Source organism: Puccinia triticina, chromosome 12A, assembly GCF_026914185.1.
Source record: "Puccinia triticina chromosome 12A, complete sequence".
NCBI lineage: Eukaryota > Fungi > Basidiomycota > Pucciniomycetes > Pucciniales > Pucciniaceae > Puccinia > Puccinia triticina.
Window position 1 is genome coordinate 3,227,116 of NC_070569.1, and position 21,824 is coordinate 3,248,939.

Genomic DNA, 21,824 nt, shown 5'->3' on the forward strand with positions numbered 1-21,824 from the left:
TGCGATAAAGTTTGATATATGTTGTAAGAATTTGTGATGTTAAATTGCTGACACTATGTTGTTATAAATAATCTGTTACAAAGTAAATATATATATATATGGGTTGGATGTTGGTTGTTGGTTGGTTGGTTGTTGGTTCTACTACTGTTCTTAACACACACTACAGTTCTCTACACTAATCCACTACTAATAACCACAATAAAACAGACCTTCCTAGGCTGCTACAAACTAAAACTAACCACAGTGACCAAACCTCTATAGGCTGATGGGGAAAAAAAGGGAAATTATAGTGGGAAGAGGCCCTCCTTTTATGTTGGAGGATGAGGGATTTCTGCTGCAGGAAGCTCCTTGTGAGGGATTTCTGCTGCAGGGGTTCTCACCTACACAGCCTTTCTACACAGCCACAAATACAAACAACACAGCTTTGCTGTGCTAGATACACTTTAAATCCACAGCCAAACATCTATGATATACAAACTAACAAACAAATACACAGCCTTCAGCAGTAGATTCCTGTGAAGGCTGGACCAGATACACCCTATCTCCACCTCCAAACAACACAGCCTCCTGATAGAATCTTCCCTGAGCAAACAAATACAAAGACTCCAGCCAAAGATGCTGTGCAGCCTGTGTTAGATACCTTCTAACTCCACCTCCAAACAACACAGCCTCCTGATAGAATCTTCCCTGAGCAAACAAATACAAAGACTCCAGCTAAAGATGCTGTGCAGCCTGTGTTAGATACCTTCTAACTCCACCTCCCAAACAAACACAGCCTCCTGATAGAATCTTCCTTGAGCAAACACCTGTCTAGAATGCAAGTACCCTTGCCTGTCCAGAATTATGGGGGTCTGGGGCTCTCCTCCTCTGCCTCCTGTTCCTTCCTCCCTTCCTTCTTCCTTTGCGCTCCTTCCTTCCGTTCCTGGTTGAGAATATTCCTTACTACAAATCCTTCTTTGGTTCGTATGTGCCTTAACTGTTGATGTGATACTATCTCCTCCTCTTGTATGATGACTGTACTGTCTCCACCCTCTGTTGTATCCTTTTTGGCATTGACACAGGCACAGAACACCACAGCGGTGGTGTAGTTGTCAGGGCTTGATTATTGTGGCAGTCAAGTTGGTGGGTCTTGAGAGCCTTAGTGCTGGATTGTCTATAAAATAAGCTTCAGCTTTCTGGTTTGTGTCAGCCAGGACGTCCTCTGCCGCTGTAATTCCAGTGTGCAGTTTGTCCTCACCCTCTCCGCTGTTGCACTTGCGCAGTTTGAGGGGGGGATACTTGGTGGCCCCCCTTTGCATAATGCCTTCAATGCGGCGCGCTGGGGGTCATACACCCACTATTTTAAACCCTGCTAGACAGGGATGGATAGTGGGTCCAGTTTGTGGTGTTTGAATTTTGTGTTAAGAAGGCTTGTTTCTGTGATTTGTTTTTTTTGAAAGGGGGAACCCTTGCATTTTTTTTTTTGTGATTTGGTTAACTTGTAGGGGGAACCCTTGATCTTTGTTTCTGTTTTTCTCTGTCTTTAATAAACTTGGATAATGGCCAAGAAACTGTTGTGTTATTGCTACACGCCGGGGGTACTTCCTTGCAAGCAGGTTTGTGGATCCAACAAGGAGCTGTTGATCCATGGAACCAACAAGGATCGGCTTGGTAAGTGCTTGGTAAGGTTGTCGGTTCCACAGAACATCATTTTCCCCATATAACCTACAGATTTGTCACTTTTCCCCATTGGTTCCACAAAGCACACTCCTGTAACATGTGGAGACCACATTGGCTTGTTGCTCACGTTGGTTCCACCACCACAATCATTTTTTTCCACTTCCAACCAGGACTAGCTCAAGCTGGGTCTGAAGTGTTGAAAGTTCAGGAAAATATGTAATTGAAAGGAAGAAAAAAAAAGTTGAAAAAAAAATTGCTGGAAAATTGACTTGCAAACGGCTTCTTGAGTGGGTCAAATATTTAAAAACAAGCCCCCCTCACAATCTGGAATAGTGTAGCCGCTAGATAATCTGCCGTTGGACCCGCGGCAGGTACCCGTTGGCAGGTACCTCCGGCACCCGCCCCGCACCCATGCGCGGGTGCCGGGTGTGGGTATGGGTGCCTGTTTTTTGGGTAAAACGGGTGCGGCACCCGGGTACCTGCCCAGGTACCGCCCCAGCTCCCCCGGATGTGGCGGAGTTTAGGTCGTCCAGACGAAGAGGCTACAGCATAGCCTTGTCGTCCGGGAGGAATCCCTTCCAGGAGACAAGGCTGTTGTAGCCTCGTCGTCCAGGAGGAATCCCTTCCGGGAGACGAGGCTGTTGTAGCCTTGTCGTCCGGGAGGAATCCCTTCCGGGAGACAAGGCTGTTGTAGCCTTGTCGTCTGGGAGGAATCCCTTCCGGGAGACGAGGCTGGTGTAGCCTCGTTGTCCGGGAGGGATCCCTTCAGTGAGACAAGGCTGTTTTAGCCTTGTTGTCCGGATCCCTTGCGGAGGACAAGGCTGCAACAGCCTCGTCTCCTGGAAGGGATCCCTTGCGGACAAGGAGGCTGTATCTTGTTGTCCGCAAGGGATCACTTGCGGACAACAAGTTGTAGCCTTGTCATCCGCAAGTGAACCCTTGCAGACAACAAGATACAGCCTTGTCGTCCGCAAGTGAACCCTTGCAGACAACAAGATACAGCCTTGTTGTCCGCAAGTGAACCCTTGCAGACAACAAGATACAGCCTTGTTATCTGCAAGGGATCACTTGCGAGTGACAAGGCTGTTGTAGCCTTGTTGTCCGTGGATCCCTTGCGGACAACAAGACTACAACAGCCTTGTCTCCCGGAAGGGATCCTTTCCGGCAGCACCCGCCGGCAGGTGCCGGATACGGGTGCGGGTGCCTAGTTTTTCAGGTAAAATGGGTGCCGCTGGCACCCGGGTCCAACGGCAGATTCTCTAGTAGCCGCTAATTAATGCTGCTGGGTATAGCTCTGGTTCAAATCCCATTGGCGTTGTTTTTAGGTGCAGGCCTTTTTTCACCATCTTGGTACCGTGTTCCACATGGATTCCACGGCCGGCAGAATCAGTATCCTTGGATGATCATCACAAGGAGCCCCCGTGATCCATTTGGTGGAGAGCATGTGAACGTGTGGACTACAGATGGCCATTAAAGATTAGTCATGCTACCAATACACCTGGGGAGTCCTTCAACAAGGATATCCCAAGGAATCCTTGTGGATTCCCCGTAGTGCCCCTGCGCAAGGTTGGACCAGCGACTGCTGGTCCACACTAGAGATGGCCATTGGCACCCGCTGGCGGGTACCCGCCCCTCTTTAGCAGGTAGCTATCTGCCCCTACAGGCAGCCATGGCAGGTGCAAAGCTACATGCTTGACTTCCAAAATTGAACACCCCAAGCCTGCTGGCTGGCACTTCCCAGGGCATAAAGGACCTGCTGAAGAGTGGCGGGTACACGCCAGCGGGTGCCAATGGCCATCTCTAGTGTGGACCAGCAGTCGCTGGTCCAACCTCGCGCAGTGGCACTACGAGGAATCCATAAGGATTCCTTGGGATATCCTTGTTGAAGGACTCCCCAGGTGTATTGGTAGCATGACTAATCTTTTTTGTGTACATGTGTAAAACGTGTTTTAAAGGAAAATAAATGATCAAAATTGCATGCAGCAAAACATGGACTTTTGGTCAACCAAAGGGACAAAACATGACAAGATGTGACAAGATGGGGGGGGGGATAATAGTCTTCTGGTTCTGCCAATCATTTTCATTTTCATCTGCTTTCCAACTTCCAGCTTCATCTTCATCCTTGCTGTCCTCTCCACAGTATTTTTCTCTCCATTGTCTCATGTCCTCCTATTCTTTGTCTTCATCCTCTTTATCCTCCTTGCAATCTTCATCATTGTCATTATCATTTTCATCATTGTCATTATCATCTTCATCATCTTCTCCTTCATCATCTTCATGATCTTCATCTTCATCATCTTCATCTTCATCATCTCCATCTTCATCATCTTCATCTTCATCATCTTCATCTTCATCATCATCATCTTCATCTTCATCATCTTCATCAGATTCATAGCCTTCTTCTTTCCACTTATGTAAATTATAGTGTTTGAATTTTTTCCGTGAGTAAAATTGCTCAATGATGCATTTGGAGAGGCTCGTGATATCCACTCGGACATCCCGACAATCCTTGTAATCTCCATGATCCATGCCCTGCGAGCAAAAGTCGGCTATTAGACAGAGCCCATAATGCAAACGGTCGTCGACAAAGAGTTGAGGAGGATCGCCCTCTGAGGGGCAGGGGAGGTTATCGTAGATTTCCTGAAATGCTGCACACATGTTCGCACTTGTCGACAAGTAATAGCCGTCCGAATCGCGCTCGCCATTAGACCAAATTTTGAAGGTCTTCAACAAACTCTTAGTCAATGAGTGATCTGATACAATTGCTTGACCAACTTCCATGGATGCTTCAATAAGGCTGCGGAACACGCTAGCAGCTTTACAAGAAACTTTGACCTCTTCATGCTTGATTAAACTGATTAAATCTTGGAGCCTAGTGATATATGCGATATCGGTTTGATTTGAGTTTGATGGCGACGAGGGCGCGAATCTATCCAAGTAGGCTGGTTCGTAACTGAGGCTATCCATGAGTTCAATAATTTCTTGAGAAAACTCAGATACCATGAGTTGGTCCAATCGGTCCAGAAGTTGAGAGCATCCAAGCACTTCGGCCTTTGCACCCTCAAATTGGATATTGCTAGGAATGGCTATGAGCGCCAGGTAAGTCTGAAACTTTGTCGAAGACGGATGTAGGAACAGAATGATGAGTAACTTGATCATTGATAGCTCGAGATTCTCGGTTGAACACCACAAGTTGGCCAATACTTGGATCATCTCAAGCTCGTGTGGATCGAGGACAAGACTGCTGATAGTTGACATTGCGTTCGTCACGGAAGCCGGTGCGCCAGGTGGCTGCTGTTGCGAGAGATAACTAGAGAATTTGTAGGTGCTGATGATATCCAACAATATCTGGGCCCCCAGATATCGATACAAGTTCTGCGCAGTTGTCATATTCAACAAGGTTCAGCCACGCTTTGGTAGTAGTGGCTTTGAGTTGTGGACTTGCATCGCCAGTCTTCGAAAGCCAAGCCAAGGTTTGGATCAAGTCGGAATTACGTTCGAGTGTAGACCGGAGCCAAGCCAACAGCTCCCTGTCATATTTTTCGTTATCTCTATCCTCCTTGGGGGCATCAAAGGGAAAATAATTGCTTTCCGCTACTAGCATACGTTTTCTTCTGCGTTCCTGCTGCTTTCGAGCTTTATCGTCAGCTGGAATTTCGTTTGTAAGCACCTTAAAAGATACAAGATCGAGGATGATGGTCGCTAGTCCAAAGGCTAAAGATCGAGAGGGCGTAAACTTGATTTGGCCGGCCTCGTGATCCCGATCACTTTGTGTGAGAGATTTGGCAGTTTGGAAAAAAGCTTCGGACCTCTCTCTCAATGTTTTTCGGACAGATTCTTCCTCACTGAGAAGCGCCAGACTTTCGATGGCCGAGTCTGGAGGATTCTTGTTTCCCAAGAAGCATATCATCAGAATGTCGACAAGCTGATCAGATGAAGGTGGCGGCGCGGATTGGAGATCCATTGATCTTCGCAATTTCAGTAACGCCAGAATCGCTCCACAGCGGGCAGGAATAGAGACCGAGGTAGGACTGGTGCCTCGAGAGATCCCAGTTAACCAATCCAAACATTCGGGCCACTCTGATTGAATTTTTGCGCAGAGTGAATTGCAGTCTAGGCAACACGCAAGAAAGTCGGAAATGAATGTTTTCAAGTCGGCCTCTTCTGGTCGGCTCTGATCAAGCGCGGCAAGCTTAACGAGCGAGTTGGCAAGACGCGAAAAAAAGCCTTCGGTTTGGATGAAGTGGAGGGCGTGGTCTTGAGAAATCGACCAGATAGCGGCAAGAGCAGCGAGGCCATTGCAAACCTCGAGAGCTTTGGTGGAATGCATGAGAGATTCTAGCGCGCTTTCAAACCAAGCCGTTCCGTGACTTTCTTGGCGAGATAAGACTAAACCTAGTGCCTCCAAAGCCTGGGCACGCACCGATCCGTTCGAGGAGGAGATATTGCTGAAGAGCACCTTGATTGCTTCATGTGATGGCTTGATGGACAGGTCTTTGATGATCGACTGGATTACGTCCACGCTTGACGTCTCAGTAATTTGTAGCTTAGACATCACGTCGCGCTCGTTTTGCTGTGAAGTCGGGCGGAAAGCATATGATAGTTAGATTCAAAAGTACCGATTTACAAAAGAATTGGACAGCTTACCCGGTTGGTAGTTCTCGCTTGTGATTGTTTTCCGACGGAGAATTGTTGGCAGAAAGGATGGATTCCGGCGATGATGAAGACGATTGACAAGCTGAAAAGCTGCCGAAGGACCAACACTTCACTTAGACTCAGAGCGCCTAACGGCAGGCACAGTGAGACATACACACTTGATTTTAGATCGAGACCTGGTTTGGGGGAATATGAGGGATAGGTATAAACGCAACGGTGATGCAGTTCTGAAATGGGCGAGCCTAGAGTAGAGGAAGGATGCGGTCGATCTCATTTCAATTGTCTGCCAAGGGTTCACATCAAACATCCTCTGGTACTCACGTTTGTTCGAATGTCTTTGGATAGCAAATCGGGATCCGATGGTATGGTGGATGGGCAGCGGCTAGCTAACTTAACACAAGTCACCCACTTCGGAGGGCCCTGGTACAGCCCGGGCTGGCGCGAAGCGCGACCTCTCCGAAGGAGGGACTTGGAAATTAGTCCACATTTTGGCCTTGAGGGATTCCAATCTTCCAAAACATTTTGCTGGAGATTTTGTGCCTTTCCAATTTTGACTGTGTTCCCAAAGGGCCCTGCACATGCCTTTTGGACCATGAGACTTTTCTCACTCTTCCCTGTCTTTTGCCGCTACACACATCTCCGGAAGTCCAAGCGTTCTCCCCATGAACCTCTAAACTTATGGTTTTTGGGGTATTCTGGGCTGTATGACATGTGGATTGAACTGACCTTGGAAAACACATTCACTTCAATTCCACAGGATCCAAGCTCTCCGAGCTCTGGTTAATATGCCTCAGCCAATCCAGCTTGTGCATCCAATCCTCATTATGAGGACAGGGATCTGAAGCCAAGATGGTCAGCTATATTGACCCATCATGGCTTCAGCAGAGGTTTGCCAGTTTTTGCTGTGTGGAGGGTGAAAGGAAAAAAGGGCATAAAAAGCCACAAAAGCCCCAACCTCTCAGGTAAAAAGTATGACATCAGTCACAAGCCGCTCCTATAGAGAGTCCCTTTGGGACGTGGGGGTCCCCCCCCTCCGTTTGAGAGGCTTAGTTAGGCTAGAGTGGCTAGCTTGGTTGCCATATACAGCTGATGTGTAAAAGCTTGTGGTTTTCTGTGCGCATTTATTTTTTTTGCAACCCAATTTTTTTTGACCCCAGAACAAAAGCCCAGCTAGCTGGTCACCCCCAATCCAGCCAGGCCTTCTCAGCTCACCAACAATAGGGAGTTTTAAAGTTGGCAGATTCCAAGTCCAGGACCAAAATCAGGACCCAGGACGTGCAGGAAAGAAATCCTCCACCAAATTTGACCTGATAATTGCCCATTTTTGAGCGCCCCGCCCGGTTCCTGGGACTCTCTGTAGCAGGAGAATTCAACAACCTGAGTGTTTTGGACAGGATTAAACTTGGAGAGTCTCCTGGTCCACTCAACTAGAAAATCACAGGTCTGGTACAGGAGATACATGTACCGGCCTTCAATTCAATAGTTGGTCCCTTCCAATTGCTGAGCGCAATTTACATACTTTCCTCTTGATGACCAGCACAACCTTTTGTCAAGAGGAGTGTAAGCTACCCTCTTGACTCCCAGTTATGCCTTCAATTGAGAGAGGTGATGCGCCGGCCATTGAGAGCAACTCACCCCTCTCAATGGCCAGCACAACTGGTTGTTAAGAGGAAAGCACACACCCCTCTCAATGCCGGCCATGGAGAGGGGCATGTGCTCCTCTTGTTGGAATATATGCTTCAAGCCCCATTTGAGTGGCCAAGCCATATGATCTAATATCCAAAAAATCACAAGCAAGACCAACTGTGTGTTTAGCTCAGGGGTATAAGAGCAGCTCTCATGAATGTCGAAGGTTGTGGGTTTAAATCCCACAACACACAATTCTTTTCACCTGAGTAATCTCAACACCTCTCAACCACTGGTTGCACTGGCCATGGTGTGTATTTCCCTTTTGACAACCAGTTGTTCTGGCCATTGAGAGGGGTGTGTGTATGCATTTCCTCTTGATGATTGGCAATTCTGCCATCAAGAGCAGTTTCTCTCACTCTCAATTAGGGTTGGGTCAACCCGGCGGGTACCCAACCCATGTTGGGTTGGCTTTTGTCTCAAAAACTAGTTTTCAACCCAAACTTCCACAGACCCGCTAGATTTTTGGGTTGGGTTCAGGCAGCCTATTTTCTAATTGGGTTGGCCTGCAAAACAACTACAACGCCTCCAACAGTAAATTTGGGGGTTTTTGGCGCCTAAGAGGCCGGTTCAATCTGAGACCTGTCGGGTCAAAAACCAACCCAACTTGAAACAATGAGAAATTGAGTTGGGTTTGGGCAGCATATTTTCAAATCTGACCAGACCCAACCCAACCCGCACTAAATTCTGAGTTGGGTTTGGGCACCGTTTTCCAACTCAAAACCGACCCGGTTTCATCCCTACTCTTGATGACTGGCACAGACAGGCAAGAGCGTTTTCTCTTTCTCTTGATGACCGGCACAGACCAGTCATCAATAGTTTATGTAATTATGTGCTATTTAAATAGGGACTTGGAAAAACAACTCCCCTTTTTTGGGAAAACAACTCCCATATGTTGCCAGGACCAAACTGCAGCCGGGTCCGGACGTTGACCTAGCCCCTTTTTTGGGCTACAGCGCTTTTTGGGAGTTGTTTGCCTAAAACAGATTTCTTTGGGGAGTTGTTGCGACTAATTAGTTATATTTCTTTTATTATCCGCCCCACCCATAACTTTTTTTTTCCACACACTACATGCGTAAAATTTGATATCAAAGAGAATTGTGCATAAATTGAACCCCTTCAAATTTATAGCAAGTGTGCCATCAAAACATGAGATATGAGGGGTGCACATTTTATAATCCGCCATATTCATAACTTTTGTTTCCCACACACCACATGCATACAAATTTCATATCACAGAGAAATATGCATAAATTGAAACCCCTGAAAATTTTAGCAATTATGGTGTTCAAAGTTGGTTTGCATAATCTTATGCATGCATAAATCATAAAATCATAAAAATATTTTGGTGAGGAAATTTTGTATTACATAATCAGACAGTCATATCCCCCAAGGTGGCCCTGACTGGTCAATCTCAACCTCCCCTCTCTCTTTCTCACTGAAGCTTAATGACTCTTTGTGTGGCTTCACTGATTTAGATGTACTCATCCCTGTCTCTAAGTCCCAGCGGTCTTGTCTCCACTTGCTCACAAAAGCCCGCAAGAGCGCCTCAACACCTGCCCCAAATCTGATGATTAAGCTGACATGCATCCCAGGCGAAAACTCTGTCAGCCATGAAAACTTGGGAAGTCTACACTGGGCAATCCAGCAGAGCCTGATTAAGGTAGGTCTCTGTCTTGGCCTTACTTTCAAAACAAGCTGTGACACAATATCTCAAGAATTCTTTGGCGCAGGCTCAGTCAGGATCAGACAGCCTTTTGGGTCTTGCCCTGCAATCTGTACTTCCAATCTTGCCGCTTGCTGTCTCCCCAATCAAGTCTGAAGTTTTTGCAGTTGGACTGAATCTACAAGCAAAAATTGCTAGCAATCCTTGAGCGGCATTGGGAATATCTGGACCTCCTGGCAACAGTGTTTTACAAGAAAAAGAGGAAGACAAATTGTCCTATGTTTGTCCGTCCCGCTTGCTCCGGCAGAGAGAGAGAGAGAGAGAGACTAAGTCTAAACCGTGCGGCAGCTTGCGCTTTCTGGCTTCAAAGGTCCCGGGCTGAGCCTTGTATCATATGATACCTGTCATAAGAGGGCTTCAGATGAGTGGCCCCGATTCCATTCTACCTGACACTTGGAGCGGAGCAAGTCAAACATGTGTTATGTGCCGGCGGTGTTGTTCCTACTGAGCTTGTCCCATGAGCATCAGCTGATGCTCCTGCAAGGGCTCAGCCAAGCTGCTCAGCAAGACTTACTCCAACAAGAATCTTTGCATTGTTTCACACATGGCCATTTGCTGTTGGCTTTCCATCCTGGTTAAAGATTTTGAACTTGTGATCCATGATATCCTGAACTGCTAAAGATAGAAATTTATTCATGTTAGATTGATGCCTGTGGTGTATTGGTCACAAGAAGAGTGAGCTGCCTGAGGGAATTAACAGAAAAACATTTGTACATTCATCAACATCTGAATTATCAATAGGCTGAATTTACATAGCGTCAACAAAGAATGCACAAATAATCAGTTGATTAGTGTAGACATCAAAATGACCTGCCTCATGGTGACTCTGGCCCTGGGTGTGGTGGCAGTTTGGCCATACATTGGAACACAGACCAGAAGGGCACAAATATGTTTTAATTCCTCTGGCACAGATATTACAATATTTCTTGCATCTAATTTTGCAGGTTGGTGTTCAGGAAGTTTGTTGGCAAAAAAAATCAAGCTGAAAAAGGGAAGTAGTGCAAGTTGGCTTGCATGTGCCTGCCACTTGGTTTTTGAGACAAAACTTGAAAAAACACTCACAAAAGTGGATGCAAGGGGCGCCTAGCCACTTCAAACTGTGCTCATTCAATGAGCATCCATATCCACTTGTGGTCTGAAAAAAGGAGTTGGTTAACCTTATTTTGATTCTTCCTTGGAAATTGATTATTGCACATTGCACCTCCAATTTGCAGCGGCGAAGCCGCCTTGGCCTCTAGTTTTTCTAATTCTCTACTGCCACGGGGTCGACATAGCGCAAGTCCCTCCTTCGGAGGATCCCTGCGGGACGGCGTCCCCTCCAATAGAGGGACTTTTAAGTTAGGAAAATAGGCGGCGCGGAGCTCGCCCAGGCGCGCACCTTGCGAAGGGCCGACAAGATGCCGCCACAACCGGCCAAGAGCACACCACGCCTCGACGTGGAAACGCTGATTGATCTCGCAAGCAGGAGATGGATGGCGGCGAAACTAACGAAATTTGGATCAGTAACCTCTCGAGACATGAATAGGATCCCGGGTGCTCATAGAAGATTTTCCATACTGCGATTTGGCGGGGAGCAAGGTGGCCAATCGAAAAGGTTCCTTCGGCGAGCAGAGACGGATCCATACGGGAAGGCCAAAAGTCGAGCCCGAGGCGAGCCGACCTACGTGGCACGCTCCGCGCATAAGCTCATCCAACTTGACAAACAGTTCCGGATCTTCCCCCAACCTGCTCGCCCGGCGCCGAAAGCCGCTTTCCGGGTCCTTGATCTTGGTGCCGCACCCGGAGGTTGGTCTGAGGTCGTACTTGAACGTCTGGCTCAATTAAAACATCAACACAGATTGGTTGCATGCGACCTGTTGCCTCTCCACCCTTCGATCGGTTCCAAAGTCTCCAAGAACGTCGACTTTCATTCGATCCAGGGCGACTTCATGGACGCCCAAGTGCGAGCAAAGATAGTCGAGTTATTATTCGATTCGACTGTTCATGATCATCATCACAATCACGACTGTGGGGAAGACGAAGCACAGGAGGAGATAAGCGATCGACAAGGCATCACGACGGTCATTCTTTCGGATATGTTACATTCGATGACCGGAATTCCAACTAGGGACTCACAAAACTCGCTAGATTTGTCGGTCACAGTAGCAGATCTTGCAAGAGACTTGATTGCACCCAAAACCGACGGCTCTCGTTTCAGCGATACCCTCATCCTCAAACATCTCCAATCCGAGTTCACCCATGAGTTTCGCGAGCGGCTATTGGCCGATTGGTTGCTTGTCAAGTGGGTAAAACCCTTGGCCAGTCGCTCCGAATCCCGTGAAGGTTTTTTCGTGACCCGTGGCCGGCGAAAGTAATTCAAGCTAGATCCAACTTTCTCGATCCTCTGGGACGACGTAGCAAGAGTGATCATTCATCGCGAATTGAAGGAGTACTTCGACCTGTCCGATCCGAAACGCCATACTAAAGTAAGGCAGCCAGCCACGGAGCTTGCTAGAGAATAATACCAACGCCAAAATTTCCCAGCCGGTTTTTCTCTGTCTCTGTCTCTGTCTCTTTTTTTTTTTTTTGACACGGCATCAAGACAGGGAATTAGCAGCAGGCACGACCGAACCAACCAGCTGAAGAACTCGGCAAATATGTTTTAAATACCTTGTTACATTCGGAAGAAGTAGATAAAGATCCGCCAGTCATTACTAGCTACAGTCTTGTTTGAAAAATCGAAGTCTCCTCAACTTCTTTTCAGCCATTAATAATTCATTTTGGACTTTTATTGAACTCTCACTACACTTATGTCGATGTTTTCCTTTCCTAGATTTCTTTTGTTTGAGGTTGATAGAAATTGCCTGATGTCACTCAACCCATTTCAGGCCCAGGGCTCAAAACAAATGGTCAGATAACTCTCCATGGTAGCTTGCACAGACCTCAATTCCTGAGTGTCATCAAAAGAGTGTTGAGAGATGAACCCAGAGAGCACCTACCAAGCTGCCTTACATGATTTTGGGGAAATCTGAGTTTTGGATACATATAATAAAAAATCTGATTTTTCACCTTGAAATCTTGATTGAGATTTGTTGTACATAAGAATCATTTTTCCACAAAAAAATCCCTATGGGGCTTGGATACGGTCTACATAAGAAACATTGGATTTAAAATGGTTAATGGCCTCCCTGTGTGGGAATCAAACCCAAGAGCTAGTTTCCCCTTTTATTTGGTTGAAAATTTCAGTAATGTTAACAATTCTTGCAATAAATATGTTTTTCATGAGGCCACTCCCAATGGGTTAATTAGAGAACATATCATCCAGGGGGTATCAAATCTGGCTAGAATTCAGTGCATATTTCTGCCAGTTTCTGCCTAAGGGGGTATGAAACTGTATAAAATGTGTTGCAGTTTCCATTTCAGAAAATCAAAAATCCTGCAGCAGAACCTGCAGACTGGAACCCAATTTTACCCCCAAAATAAATGCAAACCTAGATGGAAAATTCTTGTTGCAGGAACTTTGTCTTCCTGAATTGGGTTTCATGAACTGGGACCTGCATCATGTTTGAAACCCCTGAATGAATACACCATGGGGTGTATTACTGAAAATGGCCTGCATTCAGTGGACAGTTTGACCTCAAAGATTTTCCCCAGGATGCCTGGTGAGCTTTATGCATTTTGTATAGCGGCTAGAGCCTAGCGCCATTTTGGAACTTTTGGACATTGAAATGTGTCTCAGGTTGACAAATTCTAATATCAAATTCTGAAATCATGGAGGGTGCCCACTGCTGGGTGCAGGCTTGGGGAGGCAGAAATTCTCCACCCAACCTGTGCATGACACACAATTCCCTCACTACTGAGGGCCCTGGTAAAGCCTGGGCTGGCAGTGGCAAAAAGCATCCCAAGCAAAGTGCTGGCTCCCAAAAGAGAGACTTTGAATGACTTGTGAATTCAATTGGCTTGTAAACTAGGGACAGTTCTCTGGAGGGAAAGTTTTGCACTTGCATTTGACACACCTTCTACTACAAAAAAAAAACAACAAGAAACTGATGTCAGTTTAGGGATGGCATTTGGGACCCAGGTACCCGTGGCGGGCCCGGGTACCGGGTGACTTTTTGACCAAAAGCCGGCACCTAGTACCGCACCTGGTACCACCTGGGCGGGTACGGGCGGGTACGGGCGGGTACGGGCGGTACCGGAGGCATTATACTTGTGATACTTGCTCTCCAAAACATCCCAAAGCCCAGTGTGCCGGGAGGAATACATAGCTCTCAGCAAGCTGGAATTTGACCAGCTTGCCAAGAGGTAAGTATTCCTTTTGGCAAGCTGGACTTTGACCAGCTCGCCGAGAGGTAAGTATTCCTTTTGGCAAGCTGGACTTTGACCAGCTCGCCAAGAGGTAAGTATTCCTTGTGGCAAGCTGGATTTTGACCAGTTCGCCAAAAGGAATACTTACCTCTTGGTGAGCTGAATTTTTACACCAGCTTGCCAAGGGTAAGCTTCCCAGGGAGCTGGTTCAAGTCCAGCGCGTCTTGGCACTGCAGCAATTGACCGCTTGGACAAGATCGTCCAAGCAGTTTTTGGACAGACTTTGTCTAATGAGTTGCACAATGTTTGAGCCTGGGCTGCCAGGCTTGTTGGACAAAGTTTGTCTGACTACTTGTCAGACAACTTTGTCCGCACGGATAGTTGATCCAGTGCGGCAATCTGGTCAAAGCCAGCTCTCCGGGAGGTGTATATTTAGCCAGGCCCAAAAAATAGGGGGCTTAGGGCGGGTGCGGGCAGGTGGTACCCAGGTACTGCACCACTTCTTGCTTGGCGGGTACCCCACAGGCAGTACCGGGTACCCAAATGCCATCCCTATGTCAGTTGACATGCAGTTACCATGCCAGTACTTGATCAGTACCTGGGTTCTTCCAGTGTACTTCAAGCATGCTTCCAGCCTAGCTTAGCATGGCACAGCTCAGTGCTCAATTTTGAGCACTGTGCCTCCAAGTCCAGGTGTCCTCAGACACTTTGAGTTGTGAAACTTGGGATAAATCACTCGGGACAGAAACAAGAACCACGCGCAAATATGTCCCTCCTGCCGAGGGCTGTCCCAAACCTAACGCAAGTCCCTCCTTGGGGGAGCGCACAGAGACGCTTTGCGCCTCCTTGCAATGCTGAAACAAATGCAATACAAGAAATGTATATGGTAAACATTTCACATTGAGGATATATACCTACATGTCTAAATTTTTGTTCTTAGCCATTATATACAGGATAACGGCTAAAAACAAAAAATAAGACATGTAGGTATGCATCTTCAATGCAAAACATTTACCATGTACAGCTGATGTGTAAAAGCTTGCTGTTTTCCGTGCTTGTTTATTTTTTTTTCTGATCCAATTTTTTTTCCCCCGGCGGGAAGCCCTGGTCACCCCCCGGCCTGCTCAGCTAACACCGGCCGGACTGCACAAGCTCATGCCTCCCAGCATGGAGGCCATCCACTTAGACTGGGTGCAAGCGCGTCGACCAGGAGCAATCCCTCCCAGTCAAGTCCGGTCATTGAGAGGGTACATAAACAGCCCTCTCAATGACCGGCACACACGGTCATTGAGAGGGCACAGAACCCTCTTGATGACCGGCACACACAGGTCATAGAAATGTGCCGGTCAACGAGCGGGCTGGGACCCTCTCAATGACTGGCGTGTGCCCTGGTCTCTAGAATGTCTCATGCCTCCACGTGTTTGGGGGAGGAACAAAACCGGGCATCCCATACAGCTCTACTAGTCAGTGTAAGACACCTCCCTTCTCACGTTTGGCGCGCTTTTTCCTTACACAATCCCTTGTCTGTCATTATCTCTTGAGAGAGGAAGAGGTTGGGAGTTGGGAATGTGAATCAAGAGCGGGAAGAAGGCTACATATGTTGGAGCATTGTGAGTTAGTTTGAATAAGGCGATGCTAGTCTTTGAAGGGTATGCCCATGGCGCCCATGCCGGAACCACGCGATAGCAGAGGGCGATATCGAAGCAGTCATCTGTTTGTGGCCAGAGAAAGTGAGAGAGAAAGATAGATACTAGAGCTTGTTGAAGTAGTAGTTGAACCAGAGCTTGAAGGGGGCGGTCCAGTTGGGCTTCTGGGCCACCCAATTGGCCAAATCAGTCGTCCTATTCTGCCTGCGCTTGTTGACCATGTCACTGGAGGTGAGGATGATCTTGGAGATCTTTGATAATTGGCTTCTCGCCGGAGTCTATCCAGAAAAGTTCATATGAGAAATCCAGGAAATGTTCATATGAGAAAGATGGTTAACAAGGGTGTGAGAGGGAGACAGCTTACGGCGGCGAGGAAGAGAGGGACGAGGCCGGGTGGGATGGTCACTGTGGGCAGATGGGGCCGGCCGGAGAAGATGTGGCTCTCGATGCGTGAGGCGTTTTTGTGTGACCTGAAGTCGGAGGTGGAGGAGTGGCGATGGGAGGGGTCGAGGGTGATGACTTCTCTGGCGGCGACAAGTTCGGACCAGGCGAGGAAGACGAGATTGAGGAGGGATCGAGCGGGGAGCTGGCCGCGGCTGTCATCCAGGGGGGCTGGGGAGTAGCGGTCGGCGAAGAATTTGATGAGGGCCTCGTCAGGACATTCGAGCAGCTCGGAGGGCACGATGTGGGTATTGTGGTTGTCGACATAGTGTGGCATCCGCTCGAGCAGCCGGATGATTGTCAGGAAGGTCGCCAGATGCGTCAGACTGTGATCGATCGTCCTCAGCGACACATCCCCCCGCCAGGCCGGCTCGCTGCTCGTGAGCAGCTGGGCCAGTAAAGAAAGCCCCGCATAGGTGGTCGAGCGTGAATATTTGACCAGGGCTGAGAGATCGGCGAAGCGTGGGTGGCAGCAATGGGACCACTTATATTGTACTCACCGGCAGCGTCAGCAGAAAGTGTTCAGTGTTCGGTGTTTGGTGAAGCAGACTTACGGAGGCCTCGATGATCCGGGTGAAGTAGTACTTGGAAAGTTTGTGCTGCTTGATGAGCGGCCTGAGGCCCTGGATGAGATGATGATCGGGAAGCTTCTTGCGATGATCCTAGCGAAAAGAAGACTGTGGTCAGTTTTCTTTGTGGGGCTGTCGAATATGTAGGGAGAGGGGAGTGGACCTGGGAGCCATAGCAGCTGTCGATGGCGTCCCTCCACCAGTGGAGCCTCAGCGAGGCCATCCCCATCCACTTGACCTCGGTGAGCTGGATGCAGTCCATGCCGGCAAGGAAGGTCCTGATGGCGATGAAGCCGGGCTGGGCGTGGCTGGGCCAGAAGGGGAGCTGGAGGCTGGCGGCCGCCCGCCGGGAGAAGAAGTCAGCATCCTGGTCGCGCCGGGCCGGTGGGCTGGTGGTGCTTACACCGCGTTCGGGTCGGTCTGCTTGAGGCGCTCAAGAGATTCCGCGAGCGGCCCGGCCATCGAGGAGGCGCGGCGGACGAGGCCCAGCGTGCGTCGGCTGCTGAGTGCTCGGCTCGCCATCTATCCGAATCACGATGCCCGGGCGAATGCGAATCTGACGGAAAGAGATGAGTATCCGCTACACCACGGCTGCAAACAAACTTTCTTGAGTGGTATCTGAAACCACTCAAGAAAGTTTTTGATAGAATTCAGATTGGACGTTGGGTTCCCGTTCGCGGCGGAAACCGAGTTGAGTAATCCAGAAGCGGACTGTTTCCTCGACTGTAAAGTCTTCTTTTGGCGAACCCGAGCTGTGGACAAGTTGCCCAAACTGACAATACATCTGTTGAGATGTTTTCCAAGATTTCCACCAAATAGCAGAGTATGCAAACCGTGTTGACTTCAGCAGAAGCGCTGGCTATGTCGCCAATTGTGTCCTGCGCATGAAAGAAAATGTAAGCATTGAATTACTCTTGCGGCCCGAGAAGAGAGACGGCCTTTGAAGTTATTCGCAACACCCTTGTTGGCCTTGTTGGAAGTTGTGTTGGTGAGATCAGAGGCCTTGTCAGAGACATACTAGTGTGGAGGCAGTCAACATGTGTTATCTTTTTGAATGGAACCCAATGGAGGACTTCCCGCCAATCTGGAAACCCAGATTTTCCCAGATTTTGCAGGGAAATCTAGGTAGATCTGGGATTCGGGATGATCGAGCCCAGATTTCCCCGCAAAATCTGGAAAAATCTGAGTTCCCAGAATGACGGGAAGTCCTCCAATTAGGGATGAAAGTGGGTCGGGTCGACCCGGCGGGTACCCGGCCCGTGTCGGGTCTGGGGCCGGGTTCGGGTCGACCTTTGTCACAAAAACCCATTTTTGACCCGACCCGCCTCAGACCCGCCAGATTTTTGGGTCGGGTTCGGGCAGCCATTTTGGCTGTCGGGTCGACCCGCCGACCCGTTTACAGACCCGCGCAGCAGGCGGGTACCCATGTAAAACACGTGGCCCCGCGCTCCCAGACTACATCAATTGCGCGGCCGGCGCTCCCACTGGGCCACCAATCATAGTTTGCGGGGCCGTGGCCCGTCAGCACTGAATATATGTACATATACTCAGGCTGCCGCTCTCAGCTACCGGCCTGTTACCCACGACTTCACCATGGCCAGGACCCGCTCTCAACAAGTACGCCCCCTCAAGCGCAAGAAGCACGTCCCCTCCTCAACCAAAGACGATACCGGGGCAACTAACAACGCCAAGGGCTCTATTGATCAAGACCACCAGTCACCTGCGGAAAGTGAGGCCGAAGACAACATCCAAGTCCTGGACCCCAGTCAGCCCCGTGAATCCCAAGAAAAAGCTCCCCGCTCGGCAAACAAAGCTTCCCAAACCGGAGAAAAAAGTTTGTCTCAAGGCCAAAAACCGCGTAAAACCACAAGCGAGATATGGAACCACTTCAAACCCAGTGGGGAAGGTTGGTTGTTACTTTCTCTATTCTCTGAATCAAAAATATTCTAATGTTTATTTATTTTTATTTTGTTTGAATGTTGAAACAGGTGAAGAGAAAAGAGGACAATGTCGGTACTGCCAGCAAACTTTATCTGCCAAAAGCTCGTGCGGAACGAAACACCTTTGGCGACACCTCGAACGATGCACCTCTTATCGATCACAAAGCAGGCAGACTATGCTGCAAATCTCAAAGAATTCGACACCGGCCAATTGGGTGTTTTCTCAGCAGAAGTCCCGCGATCTTCTTGCGAAGATGGTCGTTACTGACAAACGTTCGTTCAAGTCGGTCAAGAGTAAGCTGTCCAGGGAATTTGTGGCGAGCTTACAACCTCAGTTCAAACTCTATAGTCGAATAACCGTCAAGAAAGACATCTTGGAGATGTATCACTCAACCAAAGCCAATATTGCCCTTGAGATCGTCGAAGCAAATCAAATCGCCTTAACAACTGACCTCTGGACGACTTCAAATCAAACCCCCTACATGGTGATCTCAGCGCATTTCCTCTTGTCCGACTGGACTCTGAAAAAGCGACTCATCTCATTCAAGGAACTTCCGCCACCTCACACCGGATTGCTAATTGCTGAGCAGCTCTTCTCAGCGATTGTTGAATGGAAAGCTATCGACAAAGTCTCTTTTATTACTGTCGATAACGCCGCTGCAAACGATGTTGCCGTGGCTTGAGTCAAACAGTTACTTCAAGACAAAAGTCGATCCCCACCAATAATGGAAGGGAAGTTCTTCCATGTGCGATGCGCCGCACACATCATCAACCTGATCGTCAAAGATGGTTTGCATCAGCTCTCTCCCGCCATCAGCAAGATCCGAGACTCTGTCCGATATATCAGAAGTACCCCCTCCCGAAAGCGACAATTCAAAGAGGCTCTTGAGTTGACAAATATTGGAAATCTAGCCCAGCCAGTACTCGATGTGCCAACGCGCTGGAACTCGACATTTCATATGCTCAATTCGTCTATACCGTACCGAGAGGCCTTTGAGAATCTAGCCCTGCAAGATGCGAACTATAACAACTGTCCTGCTGCCAAAGAGTGGGAGGAGATCACGGCAATGAAAGATTTTCTTTCAATATTCAACACTGGTTAGTTGACATATTCATTTTATTTACTCTATCCATTTGAATAATGTACTCATTTTCAATTGTTTATTCTCAAACCCGCAGCAACATTGAAGCTGTGCATGACTCATTGTCCAACAGCCCACATGCTTTATGTGAATATAGTTAGAATAAAAAAGAAGCTGAACGATGTTCTTCAATCCGGACCGACTGAACTTTGCGATCTAGTGGAACCGATGCAAGAAAAGTACGACAAATATTGGAAAAACCCTGAAGAGTCGGCCGCAATCTTCCTCGTCTTTGATCCGCAATACAAGCTTTCGCTCATCGAGTTTCTGCTCCTCGAAAACTGTGATTTGGACACAGACAAATGTGAAGTTCCGAAAAAAATTGATGGCATAACAAAACAACTCTACGCCTTGTTCAACGAGTTCGCCTCCAACGCAAAACCAAAATCAAACACTTTGAATGCCTCTCAAGGCTCTCAATCGATCAACAATAGTACAACTTTAGATTCTAAAAATATGTTTGAAGACATTGAGGAAAGTTGCTTCAAGGAGTACCTTGCAAGCAAGATGACAAAGACTGTACCAACAGTCACGGCTACGGCAGAACTTGATCTCTATCTGCAAGAAGGCACGGTTGCCGTCGATACTCCGTCGTTTGATATCCTCGATTGGTGGAAAACAAACGCAGTCCAATTCCCAACCCTTTCAAAACTGGCGAGGTACTTCTTAATAGCACCAATGACATCAATAGCATCCGAGTCAGCCTTCTCAACTGGGGGAAGAGTGCTCAGCCCCTCTAGAAATCGGCTGAATCCCAAAACACTCGAAGCCCTTGTCTGCGGGCAAGATTGGATTAGAACCAACGAGGGCCTCTCTGACCAACAGCGCGAAGAATCTGAGCTTGACTCCGACTGATATAGTATAAGTTCTGATGTTTTTTTATCCAACCTCTTTCACATTCATTGAAAAAATATCGATATTGTGTTATATATACAGAATTACATTGAATAAATAAGACAGAATTACTAAATAAGAATGAGATTGATTGAATGATTTCCATGAGCTGTTGGCATGGAAATAAGCCATAAATATGGCTTGACCCAAATCCTGACCCGCCCCGACCCGGACCCGACTTCATCACAAGCAGGGTCGGGTTCGGGCAGTGCTAACCTGAATCCGACCCGACCCGCAATTATACCCGGGTCGGGTTTGGGCACTGTTTTCCGACCCGAACCCGACCCGGTTTCATCCCTACCTCCAATCAATCAGTGGTAGATATCAATATTAGGGGGTTTCAAAGTTGGCCAGATGCAACTTGCATGCACTTTTGCAACTTGGTGTTCAAGAATGAACAAGTGCATGCAAGCCACACTGTACTACACCCCCTAAGCCTGCTTGGATGTTTTTTTTTTTTGAAATTTGGTGTTCAATAAAGGGTCAGGCTTTAGACACGCCAAGAATTTACTACGCGCACGCCAAAAAAGGCGTGAACATCCAACCACTCCAATATTTTTGGAGTGGGATGTGGCTCACTCCAAAACCAGGTCTTTTTTGGAGTGCACATCCCTGCACTCCATGCTGGTCCGGAGTGAACACCTGCACACTCCTGTATATACCATTGTCTAGGGCCGGCGGAGGCCGGCCATCAAGCAAAAGCACTCCCCTCAATGGCCGGTCTGCGTCTGCGCCGGCCATCAAGGAGAGTACATACACATACAAGTCCCTCAATGACAGGTCAGACCAGTCAGCGAGAGGACTGAACCCTCTTGATGACCGGGATCAACCGGTCATGGAGAGGACACAGTCCTCTCATTAACCAGGATCAACCGGTCAGTGAGAAGACTCAACCCTCTCAATGACAGGTCAGACCGGTCAGCAAGAGGACTGAACCAACTGGTCATCAAGAGGGCAGTATCCTCTCAATGACAGGTCAGACCGGTCATTGATTGATGTCCGTTTTGTCCGGCAGGTAGCTTCCTGTTGTAGGGTCCCCGGTCATTGAGAGGGCTGTGTCCTCTCGATGACCAGTTGGTCCCAGTCATCAAGAGGGCCAAGTCTCTTGATGACCGGTCAATCCCAGTTGTTGAGAGGGTTGAGTCTTCTTGATGACCGGCCGATCCCGGTCATTGAGA

At 48.2% G+C, this 21,824-nt stretch overlaps 4 protein-coding genes across 4 annotated transcripts; 1 reads left to right on the forward strand and 3 right to left on the reverse strand.

Moving 5' to 3' along the window:
* Positions 1-1,091: 1,091 nt before the first annotated feature.
* PtA15_12A285 (uncharacterized protein) lies at positions 1,092-4,917 on the reverse strand (the record flags this gene model as incomplete). Its single annotated transcript, XM_053161878.1, has 2 exons — positions 1,092-1,128; positions 4,070-4,917. The coding sequence occupies 2 exons, from the start codon at positions 4,915-4,917 to the stop codon at positions 1,092-1,094; spliced, it is 885 nt and encodes a 294-aa protein (XP_053025852.1).
* Positions 4,918-4,969: 52 nt separating this feature from the next.
* On the reverse strand, positions 4,970-6,622 carry PtA15_12A286 (uncharacterized protein; the record flags this gene model as incomplete). The annotated part of the gene is made up of 3 exons (XM_053161879.1): positions 4,970-6,232; positions 6,307-6,443; positions 6,526-6,622. The coding sequence occupies 3 exons, from the start codon at positions 6,620-6,622 to the stop codon at positions 4,970-4,972; spliced, it is 1,497 nt and encodes a 498-aa protein (XP_053025853.1).
* Positions 6,623-11,124: 4,502 nt separating this feature from the next.
* Positions 11,125-12,081, forward strand: PtA15_12A287 (uncharacterized protein; the record flags this gene model as incomplete). Its single annotated transcript, XM_053161880.1, has 1 exon — positions 11,125-12,081. One exon carries the CDS (start codon positions 11,125-11,127, stop codon positions 12,079-12,081), a length of 957 nt encoding a protein of 318 aa, XP_053025854.1.
* A 3,683-nt stretch (positions 12,082-15,764) lies between these two features.
* PtA15_12A288 (uncharacterized protein) lies at positions 15,765-17,192 on the reverse strand (the record flags this gene model as incomplete). The annotated part of the gene is made up of 5 exons (XM_053161881.1): positions 15,765-15,938; positions 16,025-16,585; positions 16,656-16,763; positions 16,834-17,002; positions 17,074-17,192. The coding sequence occupies 5 exons, from the start codon at positions 17,190-17,192 to the stop codon at positions 15,765-15,767; spliced, it is 1,131 nt and encodes a 376-aa protein (XP_053025855.1).
* Positions 17,193-21,824: the final 4,632 nt, after the last annotated feature.